Source organism: Loxodonta africana, chromosome 3, assembly GCF_030014295.1.
Source record: "Loxodonta africana isolate mLoxAfr1 chromosome 3, mLoxAfr1.hap2, whole genome shotgun sequence".
Classification (NCBI taxonomy): domain Eukaryota; kingdom Metazoa; phylum Chordata; class Mammalia; order Proboscidea; family Elephantidae; genus Loxodonta; species Loxodonta africana.
In genome coordinates this window covers 5849007-5871882 of record NC_087344.1, presented here as the reverse complement: position 1 = coordinate 5871882, position 22876 = coordinate 5849007, and the positions used below count along the sequence as shown (strand labels likewise).

Here is a 22876-nt window from a genome sequence, read left to right as displayed (position 1 = left end):
GGCTGTGTATACTGCCACCAAAAATAAATAAAATACTAAAAACACAAACAAACCTCCACGACCACCACCACAAAACCTCTACCAAACACTCTTTCTGAGAATGCAGACACAAAAAGACACAGGGTCCTGACCAAAAGTGGGGGAAATGCAGAACATAATTTTAAATTCTCATGGAATCCAGACTTCCTGGAGCCACTGAGGTGGATGAACCCCTGAAACTACCGCCCTGAGATAATCTTTAAACCTTAAACCAAAACTATCCCCTGAAGTCTTTTTTTTTTTTTTTTTTTAACATTTTAGCATACTTTAGGTGAAAGTTTACACAGCAAATTAGTTTTCTAATGACAATGATTCTTACACTAATTGTTCGTGACATTGGTTGTAATCCCTGCAATGTGTCAGCACTCTCCTCATTTCCTCCCTGGTTCCCTATTCCCATTAGTCTGGTTTCCCTGTTCCTCCCTGTCTTCTCATTTTTGGCTTTGGGCAAATGTGGCCCTTTTGGTTTCACACAGTTGATAGTTCTAAGGAGCGTATCCTTCACGGGTATAATTATTTTATAGCCCCATCTATTATTTGGCTGAAAGGTGGTCTCCGTGAGTGTCTTCATTTTCAAGTTAGAAAGCTGTCTTAGGGCAATTGTCTTGGCAGTTCCTCCAGTCTCTTTCAGACCAATCAGTCTGTTTATTTATTTTTTTCCCTTGGAATTTTGTTCTACCATTTTTTACCCATTCTACCCAGGAACTTCTACTGTGATCCCAGTCAGAGTGGTCAATATTGGTAGCCAGGCACCATCTAGCTCTTCTGGTCTCAGATTAGGGGAGGCTGCGGTTCATGTGGGCCATTAGTCCTTTGGACTAATTTCTTCTTTGAGTCTTCAGCTTTCTTCATTCTCCTTTGCTCCAGGTGAGAAGAGACCCATAGTTGTTTCTTAGATGGATGCTCACAAGCTTTTAAGACCTCAGAGGCTACTCACTAAGCTAGGGTGTTGAACACTGTCTTTATGAACTGTGTTTTGCCAGTTGACCGAGATGTTCCCCGAGATGGTCTTTAGCCTTCAAACTCAGTTCAGTCCTGATGTCCAAGGAGTTTCTCTAACTGTGCCCTCTCTGTGCTCCATTATATGAGTCTACGTGTAGCATTTACACACCTATATGTAGAAATACCCACCACCTTACCTACCTATGTATGCAGGTATACTCCCATAGACCTCCCTCACCTATTTAGCATACGTTTATTAGCTTAGGTACCTACTCACAAATTAGTTTGTTCTTACTGTTGTTGCTGGATTGCACACATTATAGCATTTACCGTAGTCGCCCTTTATTCTTGCCTACCTCTCAGTGTCTTCCTTTGCCTTGGTCATGTGGTGCTGACTTCCCCCATATTGTGTACTGCCTTTCACTTCACCAGAATTAACACTTGTCTACCACCTAGTTAGTGATTCTCCCTCTCTCCCCCTCTCATTCCTGGTAACCGCCAAAAAATGTTTCTTTCTGCGTGTAAACCCACTGACTTTTTATAATCGTGATCTCATACGATATCTGTCCTTTTGTGATTGACTTATTTCACTCAGCGTAAGGTTCTCCAGATTCATCCTTGTGAGATGTTTCACGGGTTCATCGTTATTCTTTACCACTGTGTGTATGTTTGTTTATCCATTCAACCGCTGATGGGCATTTCGGTTGTTTCCATCTTTTAATTATTCTGAATAGTGGTGCAATGAACATGGGTGTGCGTATGTCTATTCATGTTACGGCTCTTATTTCTCTAGGATATATTCCTACGAGTGGGATTGCTGGATCATATGGTAATTTTATTTCTAGCTTTTTAAGGAAGCGCCATACCGTTTTCCATCGTGGCTATACCATTTTACATTCTCATCAGCAGTGTTGTAAGAGTTCTAATCTCTCCACCATCTCTCCAGGATTTGTTGTTCTCTGTTTTTTTGATCAGTGCCATTACTGCCGGGTGAGATGGTATCTCACTGTAGTTTTGATTTGCATCTCTAATGGCTATCGATCGCAAGCATCTCTTCGTGTGTGTGTGTGTGTGTTAGCTGCCTGAATGTCTTCTTTGGTGAAGTGCCTATTCATGTCCTTTGCCCATTTTTTAATTGGACCGTTTGTCTTTTGGTTGTTGACGTGTTGAAGTTTTTCATAAATTTTGGCCTTTGCTGGATACATTGTATCCAAAAAAATTCTTCCCAGTCTGTAGGTTTTCTTTTTACTCTCTTGGCTAAGGCTTTTGATGAGCATAAACATTTAATTTTTAGGAGATGCCAGTTGTCTAGTTTATCTTGTGGTGTTTGTGCATTTTTAGTTATGTTGTATTCTATTTATGCCATATATTAGGGGCCCTAGCATTGTCCCGGAACCCCTGGTGGGGTATTGGTTAAGTTCTATGGCTGCTAACCATACGGGGCAAGGCAATTCTACTCTGTCCTATAGGATCACTATGAGTTGGAATCGACTCAACGGGTTTGTTTTTTTTTGGAGCATTGTCCCTATTTTTTCTTCCATGATCTTTGTAGTTTTAGGTTTTACACTTATGTCTTTGATCCATTATGAGTTAGTTTTTGTGTACGGTGTGAGGCTGGATCTTGTTTCATTTTTCTGCAAATGGATATCCAGTTTTGCCAGAGCCATTTGTTAAGAGACTTTCTCTTCCCCATTTAATGGACCATGACCTTTTGTTGAAGATCAGCTGTCCACAGGTGGAAGGATTTACTTCTGGGTTCTCAATTCAGTTCCACTGGTCTACGTGCCTGTCCTTGTACGAGCACGACGCTATTTTGACTACTGTGGCTGTACGGTAGATTCTGAGATTGGGGAGTGTGAGGAATACTGCTTTGTTCTTTTTCAACAATGCTTTGCTTACCTCTGAAGTCTTCTTAAAACCAAACAATAGTTTAGCTTAACTATTAAACAAAGTCTGCCTTGGGCATTGTACTCCTTTAAGAATTAAAGAATTAAGAATGGGATTAAATTGACAAAGCAGCCAGGAAGATCAGAGATAAGAGACTGAGGTGGCAGTGAGTTTATATTAATGGGGGAGGAACAACTCAGAAAAGGAGGGTGTGAATGGCTGTACAACCTGAAACAAGTAATCACTGTCACTGAATTGTACATGGAGAAACTGTTGGACTGGTGTATGTTTTGCTGTGTATATTCTCAACAGCAAAAAATAAAAATAAAAAAAAACAAAACGCGGATTCCTACAGAATTGGAACCATACGGAGGAAGATCTCATGGAACGGGAACCTAATAAAAAGGAAACTCCAAGGAGAAGGACCCCGATGAGAAGGGATCCTACTCCTCAGGACCCTTTACGAGGAAAGAGGACAAACGCGGAAGAGCCCCTGCAAGCACGACGACAGGATCCCTTTACTGGCAGAGGGCAGGAAACTCTGGCAGGGAAAGTCTCCGCCCCCCTCCCCGCCCCCGGTGTGAGCGGAACCAAAGAGCTCCGGGGACGCGAGCCTAGAGTTTACTTCCAGCAGAGCGCAACCCGCGTGACTACAACTCCCAAGAGGCTTCGCGGCTCCTGCCCGGCTTCTCGCTCCCTACCGCCTGCGCAGTTACTGCCGGGACACGTAGTCCCCGCCGCGGTAACACCGACCGGAAGGCCGTCTCCGCCCCGCCACCCGCCCTACCTCCTTCCATGTCCTCCGTCCAGTTGCGGCTGCTACTCGTGGGAGAACTGGGCGAGGTGTAGTAATCGCCGCCGGGGCTCGTGTCCACGTCTTCCTCCATCGAGCCCGATTTGTGCCGCTTGCTCCTAAGGGGCGAGGGGAGCGCGGACCAGTCATCAAAGAGACGCCGGGGGGAGGGGCGGACTTTATAATTCCGGTTCGTTCGTAGGGGCGGGGCAAGGAGGGTAGTATCGCGAGACCTCACGGAAGCTCCAGAGTTTCGGTTCGTTTTCAATTAACACCTGTTTCAACCCTCCCATTGCTTGGATGGGATCACTTAGGGCTGGAGGCGGGGAGGGGCTCAAACGAGGTCAGACAGCAAACTAGTAGTGTGGAGACCAAAACCCCGGCAGCCTGGCTAATCACTTGGCCTACTGTAATTCTCAGAAGAACCCTATCGTATTATGATGCCGTTTTTACAGATGAGGAGACTGAAGCACACACACTGTCACTGGATCATGGCCACACAGTATATCTCAGCAAGAACCTAATGTCTGCAGACTCAGGGGAGTCCCAATGGCCGGGTCAGTAGGATTTGAGGCTGGGGTTTCAGGGCTGGGAGAGGAGGCATTTGGGGCTGGGTTGTGAAGGATGAATAGGAGTTTGTCAGGTAGATCGTGGAAAAAGTCATTCCAGGTAGAGGAATGAACCAGCTGGAGTGAGATCGGGGTGGGTGAAGGGTTGTGAAATGCCCAGAGTTGGGGACCAGAGCACGTACCCACTGGAGGAGGTGCTGGGTAGCGTTCTTCTCATGCCAGTGCTGGCTGGGTTCAGATCGTATGCCAGGTGCCCCTGCAGCTCCCCCAGGGAAAAATTGGGTCCTGTTCCAGTCACCACAGGCGCTGCAGAGGGCGACAGAGAGGAGAGTGAGGGAGGGAGCAGGGCCTAAGGTTGTGGTTTGCCCTGGAGGGATGCGGAGAACCACCTGGGGTAGGCAGATGGGGATCCCTTTCCCAAATTGGCCCCTTCCTAATTTGGCCCAAATTGGCCTTATTCTGTGAATCAGAAAACCAAGGCCATTGAGAGAGGCCAAGGTTGCACGGTGAGGCAGAGGCATAGCCAGAGCTGGAGGCCAAGTTTCCTAGCCCCTCAGAGTCCAGGGAGGGTGATGGTCAGGGTTAAGGCAGGACAGTGCCCAGAACTCCCTGGAGTGGGATAATCAGGGGTGTCTGGGGAGTGCAGAAGGGAACAGAAAGCCAAAGGGTAGGAGGGGTAGGACCCTCTGGGGTCTCCTGGGACGGGGGGAGGGGTCTCAGGGAGAAGGGATGCTGGGTGGAAGGTTCTTTATCGCCCTCCACCCAGCATTTGGATACTTTTTCCTGGGGAGCTGGTATGTCACCCTGACCCTGGGCTCTGAGAAGGACACAGATTCCTCCCTTCCTGGGAACCTTGGTTTGGTGATGGGGTGGCTGGAGAGGGGGAGTAGGGTGGGCTGATGGGCTCCTTCCCCTTCGAGCCTTTCCCCCTCTCCAAACCTCTTCCGTCCCCTCCTCTGAGCCCTTTCCCCTCTTTAAGGCTCCCTTTTTTTCCTACGCCTTTCTCCCCTCCCTGAGCTCCTTCCCCATCTCTGAACCCCCTCCGTGAGTCCCTTCTCTCTCCCTGAGACCTCTTTCCTTCTTGGAGACCCCCCCTCCTGAAGCCCCTTCTATCTACCCTCGCCTCCTGTGTGAGCAGCTTTCCTTTCTCTAAGCCCCTCCCTTCTGTAAGCCCCTCCCCCACCGAGCTCCTCCTCTCTCTAAGCCCCTCCCCATCTGACCACCTCTCCTCTCTAAGCCCTCCCCTTCCTGAGCTTCTCCCTCCTTTCAGCCTCTCTTCCTGCAGCCCCACCCTTCCCTAAGCCCCTCCCCTTTTCGAGGCCCCTCCCCCTCCCCTCTCCGGGTCCCAGGTCTGGGCGGGCAGGGACACTCACTCCGGGACACCTGGATAAGCTCTGTGACACTGAACACACCGGAGGTGACGAAGCTCTCCTGGAAGTCAGTCGTGTCTGGAACAGAGAGAGCAGCGGGGTCAGTGGGCGTGGCTGAGCAGGACGGCTTTCCTCCTTGAGACCCAGACCCCAGGGCTGGATGGAGACTGGCTGTCCCTCCGCCCATCCCCTGCGCAGGGTGGCCGCTGAGCCCCTCAGTCACATGGGGGAGCCCTTTCCTCCTGTGTGGCTGGAGGGAAGTTCTCTGAGTCTCCCCTCAGTCTTTCTCGCTGCAGCACAGCCGGGGTCCCTTCTCCAAGGGCCCCTGCGATGGGCCCTCACCCCATACTGTGGCTAGCTGCTAGTCGCCCACTGACCCTGGTTCAAATCTAGGCTCTGCCCCTGACTCAGTGTGTGATTTTGGGCTTCCCCTCCTGACCCTCGATTTGTCTTAATCTCCAAAAAACGGGGACGATGAACAGCGTCATCTGGGGGGAGGGGTTGTGAGAAATAAAAGGATGGAAAAAGAGCATGTTTGCTTTCCTTCCATCACGTATCACCTATGGGACAATCTGTTTTTTTCTGTCTCCCTCTCCAGACTGGCAGCTCCTTGAGGGCACGGACATCTGTCTGTCCCGGCCTTGCAGTGTCCCCAGTTCATACAGCAGGGACAGGCACACAGAAGGTTTAAACAGGATCCACAGGTGGCAGTCAGAACCCCTGGGGTCCCCACAACCAGTCTTGCCAAATGTCAAAGGAAGGGGATCCTCCTCTGAGCCCGGGCAGTTTGGAACGTACAGCCTGTAGAGGATGGGAGCCCTGGCCAACCTCTGGACCACCCAGAGCAGGCCTGTGGGATCCATTCACTCAACTGAGCACCTATGGTATGCAGTCCTGGGGACACAGAGGGGACAAGGCAGACGGAAGCGGCTGCCTTCATGCACTCACCATCTGTTGGGTGGCGGACACCACGCAAGGTTGGTAAGTGAATGTGAGGTGTGTCAGGTGGTGGTAAGGCAGACAGGAGATGTGGGAGCAGGTGGGGAGGGGAGGCCTTGCTGGAGGGTGGCAAAGACCTAAAGGCGGAGCCCTGGTGGTGCAGTGATTAAGAGCTATGGCTGCTAACCAAAAGGTCAGCAGTTTGAATCCACCAGCCGCTCCTTGGAAACCCTGTGGGGTAGTTCTACGCTGTCCTGTTGGATCGCTGTGAGTCAGAATTGACGGCAACAGGTTTAGTTTTGGTAAAGGTGGTGAAGGGTCCCTGAGTAGTACAAATGGTTTGGGCTCAACTACTAACCTAAAAGTTGGCGTTTGAACCCAGCCAGTGGTGTCACGGAAGGAAGGCCTGGCAATCTGCTTCCTTAAAGATTGTTGTTGTTAGCTGCCATCAAGTCGATTTCGACTTATGGCAACCCCATGTGTGCAGCGTAGAACTGCTCCATAGGGTTTTCAAGGCTGTGATCTTTCAGAAGCAGATTGCCAGGCCTTTCTTCCAAGGCACCTCTGGGTGGATTCAAACCTCCAACCTTTCAGCTAGTAGTTGAGCACTTAACCGTTTGCACCACCCAGGATAAAAGATTACAACTAAGAAAACGCTATGGAGCAGTTCTACCCTGTAACATGTGGGGTTGCCATGGGTAGGAATCGACTCCATGGCAATGGGTTTGGCTTTTTGGTTTAAAGGTGGTAGTGGTGAAGAGGAAGAAACGTGTTAAAATGTGTGACGCGCCAGGAACAGCGCCTGGCACAGAGCCGCCGCTCTGCAAGTCTTGGCCACCCTGATAAGAATAATCTTAAACACCAAATTTCGCCACCTCCCCAAGGTGCACCATGTCCCTGGCAGCGGGAACGGCAAGGGCAAAGGCCCGGAGGCTGCAGTGCGTTTGGCGAGTTGCAGGGCTGGAGCAGAAGTAGCCCGGGGAGAGTGGTTAGAGCGGAGGTGGGCCTGGCTGGCAGTGGTGAGAGGGCCTTGCTGGGGGGGGGGGGGGGGGTGTGGGAGTTCCTCTCCCGGCCCCCAGGGGGCAGCACGCGACACAGGAAGCTCACAGCAGCGCCCAGTTCCCCAGCTGTGCAGGAGCCCAGGTCTCCATGCACACAGTTTTTAGACACACCGCTTACTGAGCAGTTGCTATGTGCCTAGCCCGGTGCTGGGAGGCCGATAGCCACCCCATGCCTACAAGGACAGGGCGGTGGCCCCGAGCGTCTAGGGGAAGTGGCTGTGGCCATTTCCTGCCGACCCAGCTGGCCAGCTGGAGTCAGCAGCCCTCTGCCCTCCCCCGCCGGGGTTTCCTGTTTGTGCTCCATCTCCGGGGGACTCCCTGGCGGGCGGGGAGGACCTGATTTCCTCCACCAGCCGCCCACACTCCCCAGGGCCTAGGCCCAGAGCCTCCGCTGCCCCCGCCTGCCCTGAACATCTGGCTCGGAGGGCGGCGTCTGGCGGATCACGGGAGGCCAAGGACTCAGGTCACAGACACAGGGCGGACGAGTCACCAGGGGCCAGCAAGCAATGGCCTGTGGGCCTGTGAACCTTCTGGAACCATCCTGTCTCCCTTCCAAAGGGGATGTCCTGCCCCCCCTGCTGTTTCTCCCTTCCTTCCTTGTCATCTCCCCTCCATCCTCTCCCTGATGACCTCCTGTCTTGTTGCTTCTCTCTCTTTTCTATCTGCCTCATCCTTCCTTCCCCCTTTTCTTTCCACAAATATTTATGGAGCACCCACTGCTTACCAGCCCCGATTCTAGATGCCAAGAGCACAACAGTGATCACGACAGACCAAAATCCCTACCCTCCAGGAGCTGACATTCTCCTGGGACAGGCAGACCACCACCCACTAAGCAAATACATAGGCAATGGCTAACTAACTTCCTGTGAAGGAAATAAAAGAGGGCTGCGATGCAGAGTGCCTGTGGGTCCTTGAGCTGTGCGAGCTAGGCAGTTGAGGGAAGACATCTCTGAAAAGGGGGCATTTGAACAGAGACCCTGGGAGATCTGGAGAGAGAGTGAGCAGGTACCTGCCCAAGCAGAGGGCACAGTCTGTGCAAAGGCCCTGAGGCAGGACTGTGCCTGGCGTACTGGGGGAACAGCAACGAGGGCCATGTGGCTGGACTGGAGTGAGCAAGGGGAAGACAGGAGGCAGGGAGGGCAGGGAGGGGCCCTGTGGGCCTCGAGGAGGACTTAGGCTTTTAGTGAGGGAGGTAGGAGCCCCGGAGAGCTGTGGGCAGAGGAGGAAGGGTCTGACTCAGGTGCTCACAGGCACCCTCTGGCTGCTTCGGGGAGGACAGAGTGTAGGGGTGAAGGTGGGAGGTAGGGGGAGGACCAGGGCAGAGGCAACTGCACTGGGCCAGGCGGGTGACGATGGGGCTCGACCAGGTAGAGGCAGGGCCTTTATAGCACACCTCTGAATCCTCCAAGTCCTTCCTGCTCTTCGGGAAGCTTCTCCTACTTGCCATTCCTAACCACAGGGAACAAACTTGTCTTTCTCTTCCATTAAATGCTCCCTGGTGCCTCATGGGGTGAGCACCTGAGGACCCCCACACTGGGGGCTCAGTGTTCAAAACGCAGCTCCCTCAGAAAGGCCTCTTAACCTCTCCAAGCCTCAGTTTCCTTATCTGTGAAATGGGAACATAGCAGCATCTACTCCATAGCGTGGTGAGGAATGAATGACCAGGTGAAATTTATGAGGTACTCCCACTAGGGCCTGGCACACAGGTGGTGCTCAGTACATGTCTGCTAAGTAAAAAGTGGTGGATGGAGTCATGCTGCCCCCCCACGCCACTGCAGACTCACCCAGCGCGATGGGCTTGCTGTCCTCCTGGTCGGAGCCCATGCCCGTGCGGGGGCTGCTGCTCTGCTCTGCGTCTGCAAAGAGAAGGAGGAGTCGGTGACATGTTGTTGTTGGTGGCCATGGAGTCGATTCCGACTCATAGCGACCCCGTGTGACAGCGTAGAACTGCCCCCATAGGGTTTCCTAGGGATCTGATTGCCAGGTCTTTCTCCCGAGGAGCCACCAGGGTTTGAACTGTCGACCTTTCAGTTAGCAGCCAAGTTCTTAACTGGTGTGCTACAAGGGCTGCTTTTTGTTGGTGACATAGCAGGTTGGTGACATCCCGCAGAGGAGAAGAGGTGTCAACCCTCGTGGCCTGGGCTGGCCTGGTGGCCGTGGACATACCCATGGTCCAAGAGGTGGGAAGAGGTGTGGGCTTGGGCCGCCAGTGTGCGTGGGCATGCCCACCCACACGTGGACACACCCATGTGGACCACCTGCTGCAGTGTGGCCTACCGGACAGCCCATGTGCAGGGGTGGGGTCAGTCCTGGGTAAGAGCTCAGGTCCGACAGACCAGGTTCAAATCCTGACTCTGCCACATTCTGACCGTGTGGCCCTGGGCAAGTCACAGCCCTCTCTGAGCCTCCGTTTGCCTATCTGTGAAACGGGGGTGATAGCCTGATACACAGGGACTCCTTCAATTGTGCCTTCACCCTACGAGGGAGAAGCTGTCATTATGCCCATTTTACAGATGGGCAAACGGAGGGCCAGACAGGTAAGTTCTTGCACCTACAGGCCCCCCCCCCACCTCTGCCCCTACAGCCCTGCAGCCTTTGGTCTGGGGTTCACGTTCAGGGACCATTCAGGGGCGGCCCTCTGCGGCTGTGACTCCCCACCCATCCGCCTGGCATGGGGGCTCCCTCTGCACTGGCGCCCGCCCCTCCATCTTATCTAAAAATAATCAGCCTCCTTGGCGGTCGGGAGAAGCAGACAGACGCTGAGCTCAGCGTTATCGGCTCCGGCAGCCTGGATGGAGGGGGAGCAGCACCAGCCCCCTCCACCGCCCCCATCCTCCACCCTGGGCTGGGGGTGGACACAGGGCTAGGCCTGCTGGGCAGAACCCCCCTGCCCCCCAACCTCCAACCCTGCGTGTCCCTCAGGCCAAAGCCAAAGGTCACGGGAATCACCATCAAATGGCAAAGAAAGAGAATCAGGCCCCAAAGCCAGAATGTAATTGCTGCGTGACCTCAGACAAGTGGCTTAACTGCTCTGAGCCTCAGTTTTCTCCTCTTCCAAATGGGCCAGTACTGGGTTGCAGCAAGGAGACACATGTAGGTGCTCGGGGCATCCTGCATCTCGATAAATGGTGATGTCTGTTCCACTGCTGTGATTACTGCTGTTTTTAAATTCTTCAGATAGCCTGCCCAGTGGCCATGAAGATGGTGCAGGACCAAACAGCATCTTGTTCCGTTACACAAGGTCACCATGAGTCGGGCTGACTCGACGGCAACTAACAAAATAACCTGCAGATTTGGCTTTGTTACTGCTCCCATTTTACAGACAAGGAAAAGTGAGTATAAGAATGATGAAAACTATCTGCCCCACGCCTTTCCTTCATCCTATTCATCTATTCGTAGGCTTGGCGTCCAACACACAGCACAAGAGCCCTTTGGCTTCTGGGATCAGACGCCTGAATTCAGATCCTGGCTCTGCTGCTTCCAGGCTGTATGGCCCTGGGCAAGGACCTTAGTTTCCTCATCTGTAAAATGGGCTGCTAGTGTTTTCCCACAGGGCTGTATGGTAATAATAACAATGACGATGCCTTCTTTCCAAGAGTCCTTGGGACCTTGGCATTTGCTTGACATTGTGCTGGCCGCTTGGCACACACCACAAACCGAGGGCCCACTGTCTGCCTCCCTGAGGATGCTGAAAACAGCACTGTGCAAGGCTCTGTGCCTCAGTTTCCCAGTCAGTGACAGGGTGGGCAGGGGCATGCTCTCCTTGGCCCTGCTCTGCAGCCCGGCAGGGCCAACTGAGCTGAGCAGGGCTGGGCAGTGGCCGAGGGGAGCATGCCCGGCTCGGCCCCACGCCCTATGGGCACTCCCGGGCTGGGCAGCCAGTGCCCCTCAGAGCCGGCCAGTCCTGCTTGGATAGCCGCACGGTTGGGCACGGTGGCTGCTCCATTGGGAAGGGCCCAGCCTGGGCAGCCAGCCGTCCGGGCTCCAGGCCGCGGGCACAGGACCCTCTTCTGGAACGAGCAGCCACAGTTGCAAAAGGTAGTGATGCCTGGCAGGCACTTGGGTGCTTTCTCAGGGCGGATGGACAGACAGGAAGGGGGTTGTCTCTTGAGCACCCACTATGTGCCGGACCCCCACAGTGGTTCTGAGGACGGGCTGTGCAGCCTCAGACACAGCACCTCACCTCTCTCTGTGCCTCATTCTTCTCACCTGTAAAATGGGTACAATTACAGCCAGTGTAAACGCCCTGAGGCAGGACCTTGAAGGTTGTTCCCCCAAGAAAAAGTGCTAATAAATGCAACAAAGTGCCCTGAATTATGTGGCTGGCACATAGTAAATGCCCCACCAATTGGAGATGGTGTCCTTATTGCTATTACTATTATCATTGTCATTGCTATTGTTTTTGATGCTTTTTTCTTTGCTTGATCAACTCTGGGATCTCAGGTCAGCCACGTCACCTCTCTAGGCCTCAGTTTGCTCATCTGGAAAATGGGGAAGAGACATAGAACCCATCCCCAGGGTTTGTTGGGTGACATAACTCAGCTGATAATAAGTGACCCTCGGTTTCTTCATCTGTAAAATGGGGAAGATAACAGAACTCACCCCCCAGAGTTTGCTGGGTGGCTTAAGTCAGCTAATAAGCATAAGGAGCTTGGCACGAAATTCACACTCAATACGTGGTAGTTTTTTGGAGCAGTTGTAAACAATACTGTGTTTTTAATTTTGGCTTCCAATTGTTCATTGAGAGCATACTGGAATTGATTGAATTTTGTACATTGGCCTTGTATCCTGCCACCTTGCTGAACTCATTTATTAGTTGTAGAAGCTTTGTTTTCTTCTTCTTAAGATTTCTTGGGATTTTCTAAATACACTATCCTGTCATTTGCAAATGGGGCAGTGTTATTTGTGTTTGCCTTTGATTTACTGTTCTTGCCTTATTGCAGTGGCTAGGACTTCCAGTGGAGTCCGTGGGTGGGGCAGTCATTAACATACTCGGCTGCTAACCGAAAGGCTGGTAGTTTGAGTCCACCTAGAAGTGCCTCGGAAGAAAGGTCTGGAGATCTACTTCCAAAAACTCAGCCATTGAAAACCCTGTGGAGGACAGTTCTACTCTGACACACGTAGAGTTACCATGAGTCGGAGTCAATCCCATGGCAACTGGTGGTTTTTTAGAACTTCTAGTACAACGTTGAAGAATTGAGAATGGACCTCCTTACTTCGTTCCCGATCATAGGGGGAAAGCCTTCAGACTCTTAACATTAAATATGATTATTAGCTGCCCTTTGTCAAGTTAAGGCAGTTCTCCTCTTTTCCTGGCCTCCTGAGCATTTTTATTTTTTAATCATAAATGTGTATTGGATAAGTGGTCATTTTTAAAATAATATGCTGAAATTATCTGCCATCTCATTTTTAGTTGTCAGCAAAAACCTGGGGACAGTTTGCGTCCGTCCACCCCTTGCCTACAGCTCGGCTCCTGAAAACTTTGCATTTTCTGGAACTATGCTGCCCATTACAGGAGCCATGAGCCACATGTGGCTATTGAAATTTAAATTAGCTAAACTGGGGAAAAATATTGAGTATACCATGGACTGCCAAAAGAATGAACAAATCTGTCTTGGAAATGTACAGCCAGAATGCTCCGTAGAAGCCAGGATGGCGAGACTTCGTCTCACATACTTTGGACATGTTCTCAGGATGGATCAGTCCCTGGAGAAGGGCATCACGCTTGGTAAAGCAGAGGGTCAGCGAAAAAGGGGAAGACCCTCAACGAGATGAATTGACACAGCGGCTGCAACAGCGGGCTCAAGCGTAACAATTGTGAGGATGGCGTAGAACTGGGCAGTGTTTCATTCTATTGTATGTAGCGTCACTGAGTTGGAATCAACTCAAAGCCATCTGACAACAAAAGAATGAAATAAAATTGAAATTGCAATACCTCAGCCACCCCCCCCACCCCCCAGTGAGAACCTCTGTCCTCAATGAAGTTTCACCTCCATTGACTTATTTCCTCTTCCTAATTCCCCCCTAGGAGGGACATGTGATGATAGGCCCCACTTTCCAGATGGGGAAACTGAGACACAAATATAGGCAGCGATGTAATCAAAACCACACAACAACAGCTGCTGGAATTTCATCTCCCTGAGCGTCAGTCTTCTGATCTGTGAAATGGGGTTAACATCGACACCCCCCCAGGGGTGTTGTGAGGACTGAATGAACTCATGCCTGTGGGAGACATCTAAGGGCACAAAACAAAGGCTTATTAAACAGAGCCTTTGATTATTTACCTGAAAGGCCGAAGCTTTGTCCTGTGGCTTCAAGCCTGGCTCAGGGTTTCTCAACCTTGGCGCTGCGGACGTTGGTGGGGGCCATTCTGTGCACTGTAGCGTGTTGAACAGCATCCCTGGCCTCCACCCACTCCATGCCAGTAGCCATACCCCCTCCCCAGGTGGTGACAACCACGGCTGAGACCGGGGCCCTTAGGGGACTTAAACAAGGTCACCCTACGCAAAACCATACATTTCAATAGTCAACACTTAGAGAGTAATTCCTTTGACTAGATTGGGCTGCAAGTTTCACCTCCATTGACTTATTTCCTCTTCCTAATTCCCCCCTAGGAGGGACATGTGATGATAGGCCCCACTTTCCAGATGGGGAAACTGAGACACAAATATAGGCAGCAATGTAATCAAAATCACACAACAACAGCTGCTGGAATTAATATTCAGACCCCCTGATACTCCACATTTGGGGACTTTCTTGTGCCCAGCGGGCCCTTGGAGGGCCTCCGTTTCTCTCATTCCAGGGCCTCTTCCTTGTTGACAGTTTGGGGTGATCCTGGGTGTTTGGAACCTGTTCTCCGTCCAGCCCAGTGAAGCTCCCAGCTGGGGATCCCCCACCCTTCTACTCCCTACCAAGAGTCTCTTCTGCCATCGGCGAAGTTAATTGTGGCTCCGAGGGTGCAGCTGTTGGCAGCCGGGGGCACAATAAAGCCTTTGCATCTCCCTAAAGTATCCTATTGGAGTGGGGGCCCCAGGCCTTCTTGCTCCCTGTTGTACAAGTTGGGGAAATTTCAAAGCGCCCCCACCCTGGGCTACTGAAGAGGGGGCTGGAGTGTGGAGTAAGAAGGTATGAGTCCGGAGTAATAATAATAATTTTAACAATAGCAACTGCCATGTACAGAAGGCTTACCAAGTGCCACTTGCAACCCAACCTAGTCAAAGGAATTACTCTCTAAGTATTAAAGAGGTTATGCATTTGATATCATTTCATCTAACGCCCTACAGTAATCTTTGTCTGAGGCTGTTGACTCCCTGGTTGCCCAGAGAGGCCAAGTGAGTTACCCAAGGCCACACAGCAAGGGAAGCCCATGCGTCAACCCAGTTTTATCTGCGCCTCTCTCTTAAAAACACATAAATGAACATCTTTTTGAAACAGTGTTGGTCCCAGGTTTTAAAGTATTGTCTTGTTTGCATGTGTCCTCCTGACTTGGTGGACCTCCACCTGAATGTGTTTTCTGTGGCTGATTCTGCACCCAGGACCAGGCAGTGTTTTGTTCTGTTGTACACAGGGCCACTATGAGTCGGAACCCGCTCGACGGTACCTAACAACAACAGAGCTTGCGGCCGGCGTTTAATTTGGCACTTTGTACTCTTCAAAATACATCCTTTTTCTTTTTTAAAAACAATGTTGGTAAAACATCCACAACGTGACATTTACCCTTTTAACCATTTTTAAGTGTACAATTCGGTGGTATTAAACGCATTCACCGTGGTGTGCAGCCATCAACGCTATTTCCAGAGCTTTCTCACTCATCACCCCAAACACAAACCCAGTGCCGGTTAAGCACTAGCTCCCCCTTCTCCCCCCGCAGCCCCTGGCAACCACGAATCTACTTCCTGTCTCTATCCATTCGGTTATTGTAGGTATTTCACGTAAGTGAGATGGTATGATAGCTGTCCTTTTGCGTCTGGGCCAGCATAATGTTTTTGAGGTTCATCCACGTTGCAGCACAAGCTACAACTTCAGTCCTCTTTAGGGCTGAGTACCAGCCCGTCGTGCACATGGACCACGTTGTGTTTCTCCATTAGCTGCTGGTGGACACGTGGGTTGTTTCCACCTTTGGGCCATCGTGAACAATGCTGCAGTGCTACACGTATCTGTTTGAGTCCCTGCTTTCAAGTCTTTGGGGTACATACCTAGAAGTGGAATTGCTGGGTCATATGGAATTCTGTTTAACTTTTTGAGGAACTGTCCAACTCAAAATATACTGTTGATCGCATGGTGAGCCCACGGACGTGTTCTCCTGTGCGGAAGCTAAAATGGCACCATGAAGTGGATGAAGGGAAGTCCAGGGTCTTCCTAAGGGCAGCCCATGGATTTCCTAAGGGCGTCCCATGAGGTGTTAATAGATTTCACCCAAACATGGGGCTCCAGTGGCCAAAACGTTTGAGCATCACTGTGCATTTCTCAGGGCAATTGCAGGACTTCTCAGAGCATCTAAAATGTAATGGGGAGCTCTAAGATGAGGTGGCAGGTCCCAAACTTGTTTGATCATGAGGCATCCTGTGGAAGCTAGGACCAGGCCCTGAAACCTCGGTTGGAGTCTCAGCCCTAGCAGAACCTGGCCATGTGACCTTGGACTTGTCAAGTTTCCCCTCTGAGCCTCAGTTTTCCCCATCTATAAAATGGGCATTCTCAATCCCTGTCTTACTTTATAGGGCTGTTTTGGAGACCAGAGCTGTCCCTCCAACTCACCAGGCACTGTCTTGCCTCAGGGCCTTTGCACGGACTGTTTCCACTGCCTGAACACTGTTCCCTCAGATATCTACAAGGCTCCTTCTCTTCCCTCTTTCAGGACTTCTCTTAAATCATGTAGGAGCCCTGGCAGCTCAGTGGTTAAGAGCTCAGAAGCTAACCAAAAGGTCAGCAGTTTGAATCTACCAGTTGCTCCTTGGAAACCCTATGGGGCAGTTCTCCTCTATCCTATAGGGTTGCTATGAGTTGGAATCAATAGCAACAGCTTTTTTGTTGTTGTTCTTTTCCTCAAATCATGTGGAATTATCTTGGTAAGACACCCAAGGCTCCTCACCACCATGCATGGGGCAGAGATAACCACTCTCAAGTTAGTGTGACGAGACCCTGGTCCCTGATGGCAGCTGTATTTCAAGTGACACTGTCTATTGGCTGGGGGCCAGTTTTCTCCAATCCCCGGGTCCATGCGGTGCTCCTCCGCAGCTGGGAACGTCATCACCCCCTGCAGCCTTGTGCTCAAACAAACACGTGATCGCCAGCAACAAGAGAAATGTAAACCAGGTCCCACTGACAGTGTACAAACTGTTCTTTCCTGTTCGTGGCCAGGAGCCCAAGTTTGGTCTCTCCCGGCCCATGACAAAGGTGGCGCAGCCACCGTGGCCTCTGGCCTGCCCGACCCGCCCCAAGTGCCCACCCCCCTTCACAGGGCAACTCCCTGTATCCTGGGGGCTGAAGCTTCCATCCTTCCTAAATCCCAGGTCAACCTAGGGCCCAGCCTTCATCTAAGCAAAGTACGTTGACCACCTACTGTTCAAACAGCCCAACGATTGTGAGGATGGCCCAGGACTGGGCAGTGTTTCATGCCATTGTATGTGGGGTCGTTCTGAGTCGGAACCGACTCGACGGCACCTAACAACAACAGTGACAACTGTTTACCAGGCCCTGGGGGAATGGCACAGAACCAAGCAGGAGAGATGGACAGAAAACAAACAGAAAAAGTCTGAGATGATTCCACATGGTTCTAAGTTCTTACCGTTGTTGGGTGCCATGGAGTCCATCCCAACTCACGGCGACCCCATATGACAGAGTAGAACAGCCCCATAGACAGAAAGAAATCACCAGGTCTTTCTCCCACGGGGTTGCTGGGTGGGTTCGAAGCCTCAACCTTTCAATTAGCAGCTAAGCACTTAACCATTGTGCCACCGGGGCTCCACCAAACCGAAAACCACTGCCATCCAGTCAATTCCGACTCATAGCGACCTTATAGGTCAGAGCAGAACTGCCCCATAGGGTTTCCAAGGCTGTAATCTTCACAGAAGCAGACTGCCACATCCTTCTCCCACTGAGCTGCGGGTGGGTTTGAACTGCCGACCTTTTCAGTTGGCAGCCGAGCACTTTAACCATTGTGCCACCAGGGCTCCTACAGGGCTGATAAAACAGGGGTGGGGGGGCAGAGAGTGACTTAGGGGGTGTCTTTCGGCAGAGAAGCCAGGCAGACCCTCTCTGAGGAGGTAACGTTTTAGCACAGAAGCTTGAAGAATGAGAAGGAGCCTGCCATGGTCAGATATAGAGTGAGGGCATTCCAAGCAGAGGTCACAAACAGCAAGTGCAAAGGCCCTGAGGCAGCTGTGTAGCTGGGACATGGTGAGCGAGGGGGAGATAAGAGACGGTGGGAGAAGTTGCCAGATCATGCAGGGCCTGGTGGACTGCGGTGAGAAGCTTCGTTTTTATCCTAAACGGGAAGAGCGGTAATATGGCTTGACGTATATAATATATTCCACCCCCTGTCTCCATCTGTCCCTTTGTTGTGCTGCAGTGGCTTGCATGGGGCTGTGATGCTGGAAGCTATGCCCCTGGTATTTCAAACACTAGCAGGGTCGCCCACAGTGGACACGTTTCAGCAGAGCTTCCAGATTAAGATAGACTAGGAAGAAAGGCCTGGTGATCCTACTCCCCAAAATCAGCTGATGAAAACCCTATGGATCACAACAGAGTACTGTCCAACACAGTGCTGGAAGACGAACCCCCTAGGTTGGAAGACACTCAAAACACACGGTAGCCGCAACCATGGAATCAAGCGTACCAGCAATTGTGAAGATGGTACAGGACCCGGCAATGTGTTGTTCTGTAGTGCACAGGGTCACCATGAGTTGGAGCCAACTCGATGGCCGCTAACAACAATGACATATTAAAAAAAAAAATTCTAGCTGTGAGTGAATTCTGGATCTCCGGTGGGGTGACCAGGGAGAAGGGTGGGGGAGGTACCCTGGGGAGCACAGTAGCCTGGCCCAGGGCGGTAACCTGGGAAGGGACAAAGTGGTTGTCTCTGATTTATCTTTAGGATGTAGAAAGGACAGAACTTAAGACAACTGTAATGACACTTATTGCTAAAACCTGGCAAAATACTGGCGAGCCGAGAATTTCCACTCGGTCCCAGCAGGGCTTTTGCTAAAACTTCCAAGCTCCGGTTTCCAGCACTGGTTGGCGACGGTGAGCCCCGAGTTTGTTTTCCAACCTTCGCAGGCTTCCAAATGTAGCTGGCTCTGCCGGCCGCCACGTCCGCCTCCCAGTGTTAGCCAGCCCCAGAGAGAGCCAAAGCCAGGCCCTGGAATTCCCAGCTACCGGGCGTCAGCGTCCATTTTTAAACAGGAGCTGGCTAAAGGTCCAATGTTCTTTGACCTGGAAGGCTATGCCGTACACGTGAGCCAGGCCTGCTCCCCGCTGGCTGCTTCCGTACCCACCTTCCCGCCCCCTCCCTCTCAGGCAAACGGCCACTGTCATTCTCAATTCTAGCATCTCCCTCTCGAGGACATTCTCTCTTGGCCTCTTTTCTAACCTTCATCCCGTTGTTGCTGCTATTAGGTGCCGTCAAGTCAATTTTCGACTCATAGCGACCCCATGTGGCTGAGCAGAACTGCCCTATAGGGTTTTCTGGGCTGAAATCTTTACGGGAGCACACCGCCAGGTCTTTCTCTCGCGGAGCCACTGGGTGGGTTTGAAACACCAACCTTTTGGTCAGCAGCTGAGCGCTTAACCATTGTGCTACCAGGGCTCCATCATACTGAATTCAGTCTGGGTCTATAATTACATGAAGGTCTATAAAGGCCTCCCCATGGTCCACAAGGTCCCACATGACCTGCTCCTGTCACCTCTCCACGCTCCCCTCCTCCCCTCCCCTCCCCTCCTCACTCTGCTCCAGCCAGACGGGCTCCTTCCTCGCTGTTCCTCCAACTTGCCAGGCCCTGTCCTTCCTCGCTGTTCCTCCAACTTGCCAGGCCCAGTCTTGCCCCAGGGCTTTTGCACGTACTGTTCCCTCTGCCTGAAATGCCCGCCCTCCAAGTGCCTGCCTGGCTCATTACTTTGCATCAATGTGGTTTATGTGTCCACAGCCTCCGTCCGGCACACAGTCTGAACTTGAAGGGAGGGAAAGGCGATTGCTTCCCACACAGGGGACGTTCAAGATTTCACCTCCCCCTGTCCTTCCCAAGAAGTAATGAAACCAAAACCAAATCTGTTGCCATCAAGTCAATTCCGACTCATGGCGACCCCATAGAACAGAGTAGAACCGTCTCATAAGGTTTCCAAGGAGCTGCTGGTGGATTTGAGCTGCCGACCTTTTGGTTAGCAGCTGAGCCCTTAACCACTGCACCTCCAGGGCTCCCCCAAGGAGTAGGACGGTGGAGTCCTCATGTATGTTCAGTTACGTTACAATCTGCTTCGCATTCCCTGAGCCCCCATTCCCACACAAGTGCCTGGACTCGGCAATGTTTTGTCCTGTTGTGCATGTCCAAGTGTTTAAGCAGATTCTTTCATTCGACACATGTATTGAGTGCCTACTGTATACCAGACCCTGTGCTAGGCACTAGGGACACCACAGTCCACAAAACAGATACACATCCCTGCCCTGTGAGGTTCACATTCATGGGCTTTCTCCCAGCCACCCTGCACAGCAACAGGGGTTGAGCCATAGCATGAAGGCTTCAGGGGAGACTCAAGATGGACTTTCCTGTGGTGTGTGGCAGAAGGACTGGAATTCGAGGAACCTGGTTAGAAATCGTGACCCTTCTTGGAGAACCCCCCCCCAGCTGTGGCTTCTAGACCACGTGTCCCCAAGGTCAGCAACCCATGCTGTGTGACCTCAGCAAAAACTCTTGGACTCTCTGAGCCTCTATGCTTAGTACAATGAGTTGAAAACCCCTGCCCAGCCCTTCTCCAGGGCCTGTTTGTACAAAAGGAGAGAGGAGAGCAAGGTGACAGCCGCTCATCGTCCTCACTGGTCCCCTGGGGGCAGTTGGGGACATCTGGACAAGAAGTGGGGTCCCCCCGACGCAGGGGCACATACAGGGTGACCTCCGGGCTTCTCCCGCCGCCTCATCCTTCCTGACCCACCACGTTCCTCGAGTCTGGACCACAATTTCCATCTCCCTCTCCCTGCCGCCGGCCGCCTGGGCTGGAGCCAACCTGTTTTGGAATCACTTTCCAAAGAAAAGTTTCTTTTTTCTTCCCACCCCAGTCGGCTCTCGCCCCCGCCCGGCGGTGGCCTGGCTCCAGGCCCTGCCAGGCGCTGGGGACGCCTTCGGCCAGTGGGTCAGGGTATGGGACACCTCGGCCACATTGGCGGCCACGCTCCAAGCGTCCCTGGCGCCGGCCTGAACCATTAGGGTCGTCAGTGTTACGGGGAGTCTGGGGGGCCTCATGGGGAGCTTGGCACCATGATTTTGGGGTGTCCAGCCCGAGAGGCGGGCCCGAAGGCCCCAGCAGGCCACAGGGCCCACGTCGAGGCCTACAGGCCGGGACTCATCCCAGCCGGGCGCGCGCGGAGACCACGCCACCTTGGTGACATCATCGCCCTTGGCGGCCATCTTCTCGCCTCTCCCTTTCCTGTTCCAGAGGCTTCTCCAGGCCTTGGCGGCCATTTTGTGCGCCGGGGAGGAGCGGGCCGGCCTGGGCCTGGGGAGCGCCAGGCCCTCCCCTCCGGGGTGGGGTGCATGGGGGCACTCGGGCCGAGGCTGGTGGGTGGGCCTGCCCGCTCCCGGCTCAGCGCAGCCCCCCAGTCCCCACTCCAGCTTCCCCTGCAGCGTCCGAGGGGTTAAAGCCGCGGGTGCCAGCAGGGCGGCGGCCCAGACGCGCGCATGCCCGCTGCCCACGCGGGGCTCCCAGCACCTCGGTGCCGCCGCGCCCTCCGTGCCCGCCTCCCGCACGACCCAAACTCGGGGTGGCAGGAAGGTTGTGAAAAACAAGGTTAAAAATACCCACACGTGCAACCTTGCCCCCCCGCCTGGTCCCTTCCAATGTCAAATGTGTCAAGCCACCCAGGGAGGGGGGGCGGACTTAAAATAACTCGCTGTTTACATTTGGAGCGAATTCTTGGCTTCGCCGGCCGCCAAGCCAAGGCCTCCCCCACCACCACCTTCCTGGCAGGCCCGTTTCGGCGGCTGCTGGGGGGGGGGGGACGGGGCATCTGGGCGAGCCTGGGGGGCAGAGGGGCAGCTCCAGAGGCCACATGTGCCTGCGGGCTGAACACACGTGTTTGCCCACGTGGAGGGCAGGGCAAGCCCCGGAGCCATTGGTAGCCACATCGTGGGCAGACCAGGCGGAAGTGCCGCAGGACGCTGGCTGCCAATGCTGGGTGCAGGGGGGCAGGAGCCAGCAAGGCAGGGGAGGCCAGAGGAGCCAGCAGCTCCTCCCAGCTTCCCTTTCCTTCTGATGTTGCTAGGGTCGCGTCACCAACTTGGCAGCCCCCAGGGGAGCCGAGGAGGGCTGGAGGCTGGCAGCCTGGCCAAAGGAAGTGGGAGGAGGACAGGGCCCTGGGCGCCAAGGGGGCTCTCGACAGTCCTGAATGCTCCTAACAGTGTGCTGTGTGTCTTCAGGCAAGCCCTGACCCTCTCTGGGCCTCCAGGAAAAGTGCCCTGACCTCGAAGTGACATTCAGAGAATGTGTCCCACTCCAGACTTGCTGGAGGAGGTGGTGGGGGGGCCCTTTCTCTGTCTCAGTTTCTCTTGAGGCAGAGAGCCAATATTGCACTGATAGCGGCTGAGCGCTCTATTTTACAGAGGGGGAAACTGAGGCTTAAGGATGGGAAGGGGCTTGCCCCAATTCACAGGGCCAGTAAGTGGCCGAAGATTCGAACCCAGCTAGTCTGGTTCCTGAGCCTTTACTTTTAACCCTGAGAGAGCGCCTGGAACATGGTTAGAAGCCAGAGGGCCTGAGACTGTAATGGGGTGGTGACAGGAAATTCATCTCCTTTCCCAGCCTCTCTGGGGCCTCCCTTTCTGGGGCCTAGCACACAGTTGGTGCTCAATAAGCACATGCACACAGCTGGCACTCAACAGATGCTTGCTGACAAGTGAGCGGAATTATTCCAGCAGAGCCTGGCACATAGTTGGCACCTAATACATGCTTGTTGCATCAATAATTGTGATTATCCTGATAGGGTCTATATACAACAGGTGCAAAATAAATGTTTGTCAGACAAAGGAAACTGAGGAATGGTGGGAAAACAGGGGGTTATTCAGACAGGAAGAC

The 22876-nt window shown here is 52.8% G+C and overlaps 1 protein-coding gene and 1 long non-coding RNA gene across 6 annotated transcripts in view; one reads left to right on the top strand and one right to left on the bottom strand.

Annotated features, from left to right (window-relative positions):
• Nucleotides 1-22876, bottom strand: part of NFIC (nuclear factor I C) — an 83430-nt gene that overhangs the window by 22825 nt on the left and 37729 nt on the right. For all 5 annotated transcript variants that reach the window (XM_064280252.1, XM_064280251.1, XM_064280253.1 and 2 more), the window contains exons 3-6: nt 9385-9456; nt 5604-5678; nt 4413-4536; nt 3656-3780 (exon numbers count right to left, since the gene is read on the bottom strand). In XM_064280252.1, coding sequence (XP_064136322.1) covers nt 3656-3780; nt 4413-4536; nt 5604-5678; nt 9385-9456 — 396 coding nt within the window. The remainder of the gene's footprint in view (nt 1-3655; nt 3781-4412; nt 4537-5603; nt 5679-9384; nt 9457-22876) is intronic.
• Nucleotides 3775-15608, top strand: LOC111748540 (uncharacterized). Its single transcript, XR_010321168.1, has 4 exons — nt 3775-4218; nt 6199-6581; nt 10778-10932; nt 13014-15608. It is a non-coding gene; the product is annotated as an uncharacterized LOC111748540 (long non-coding RNA).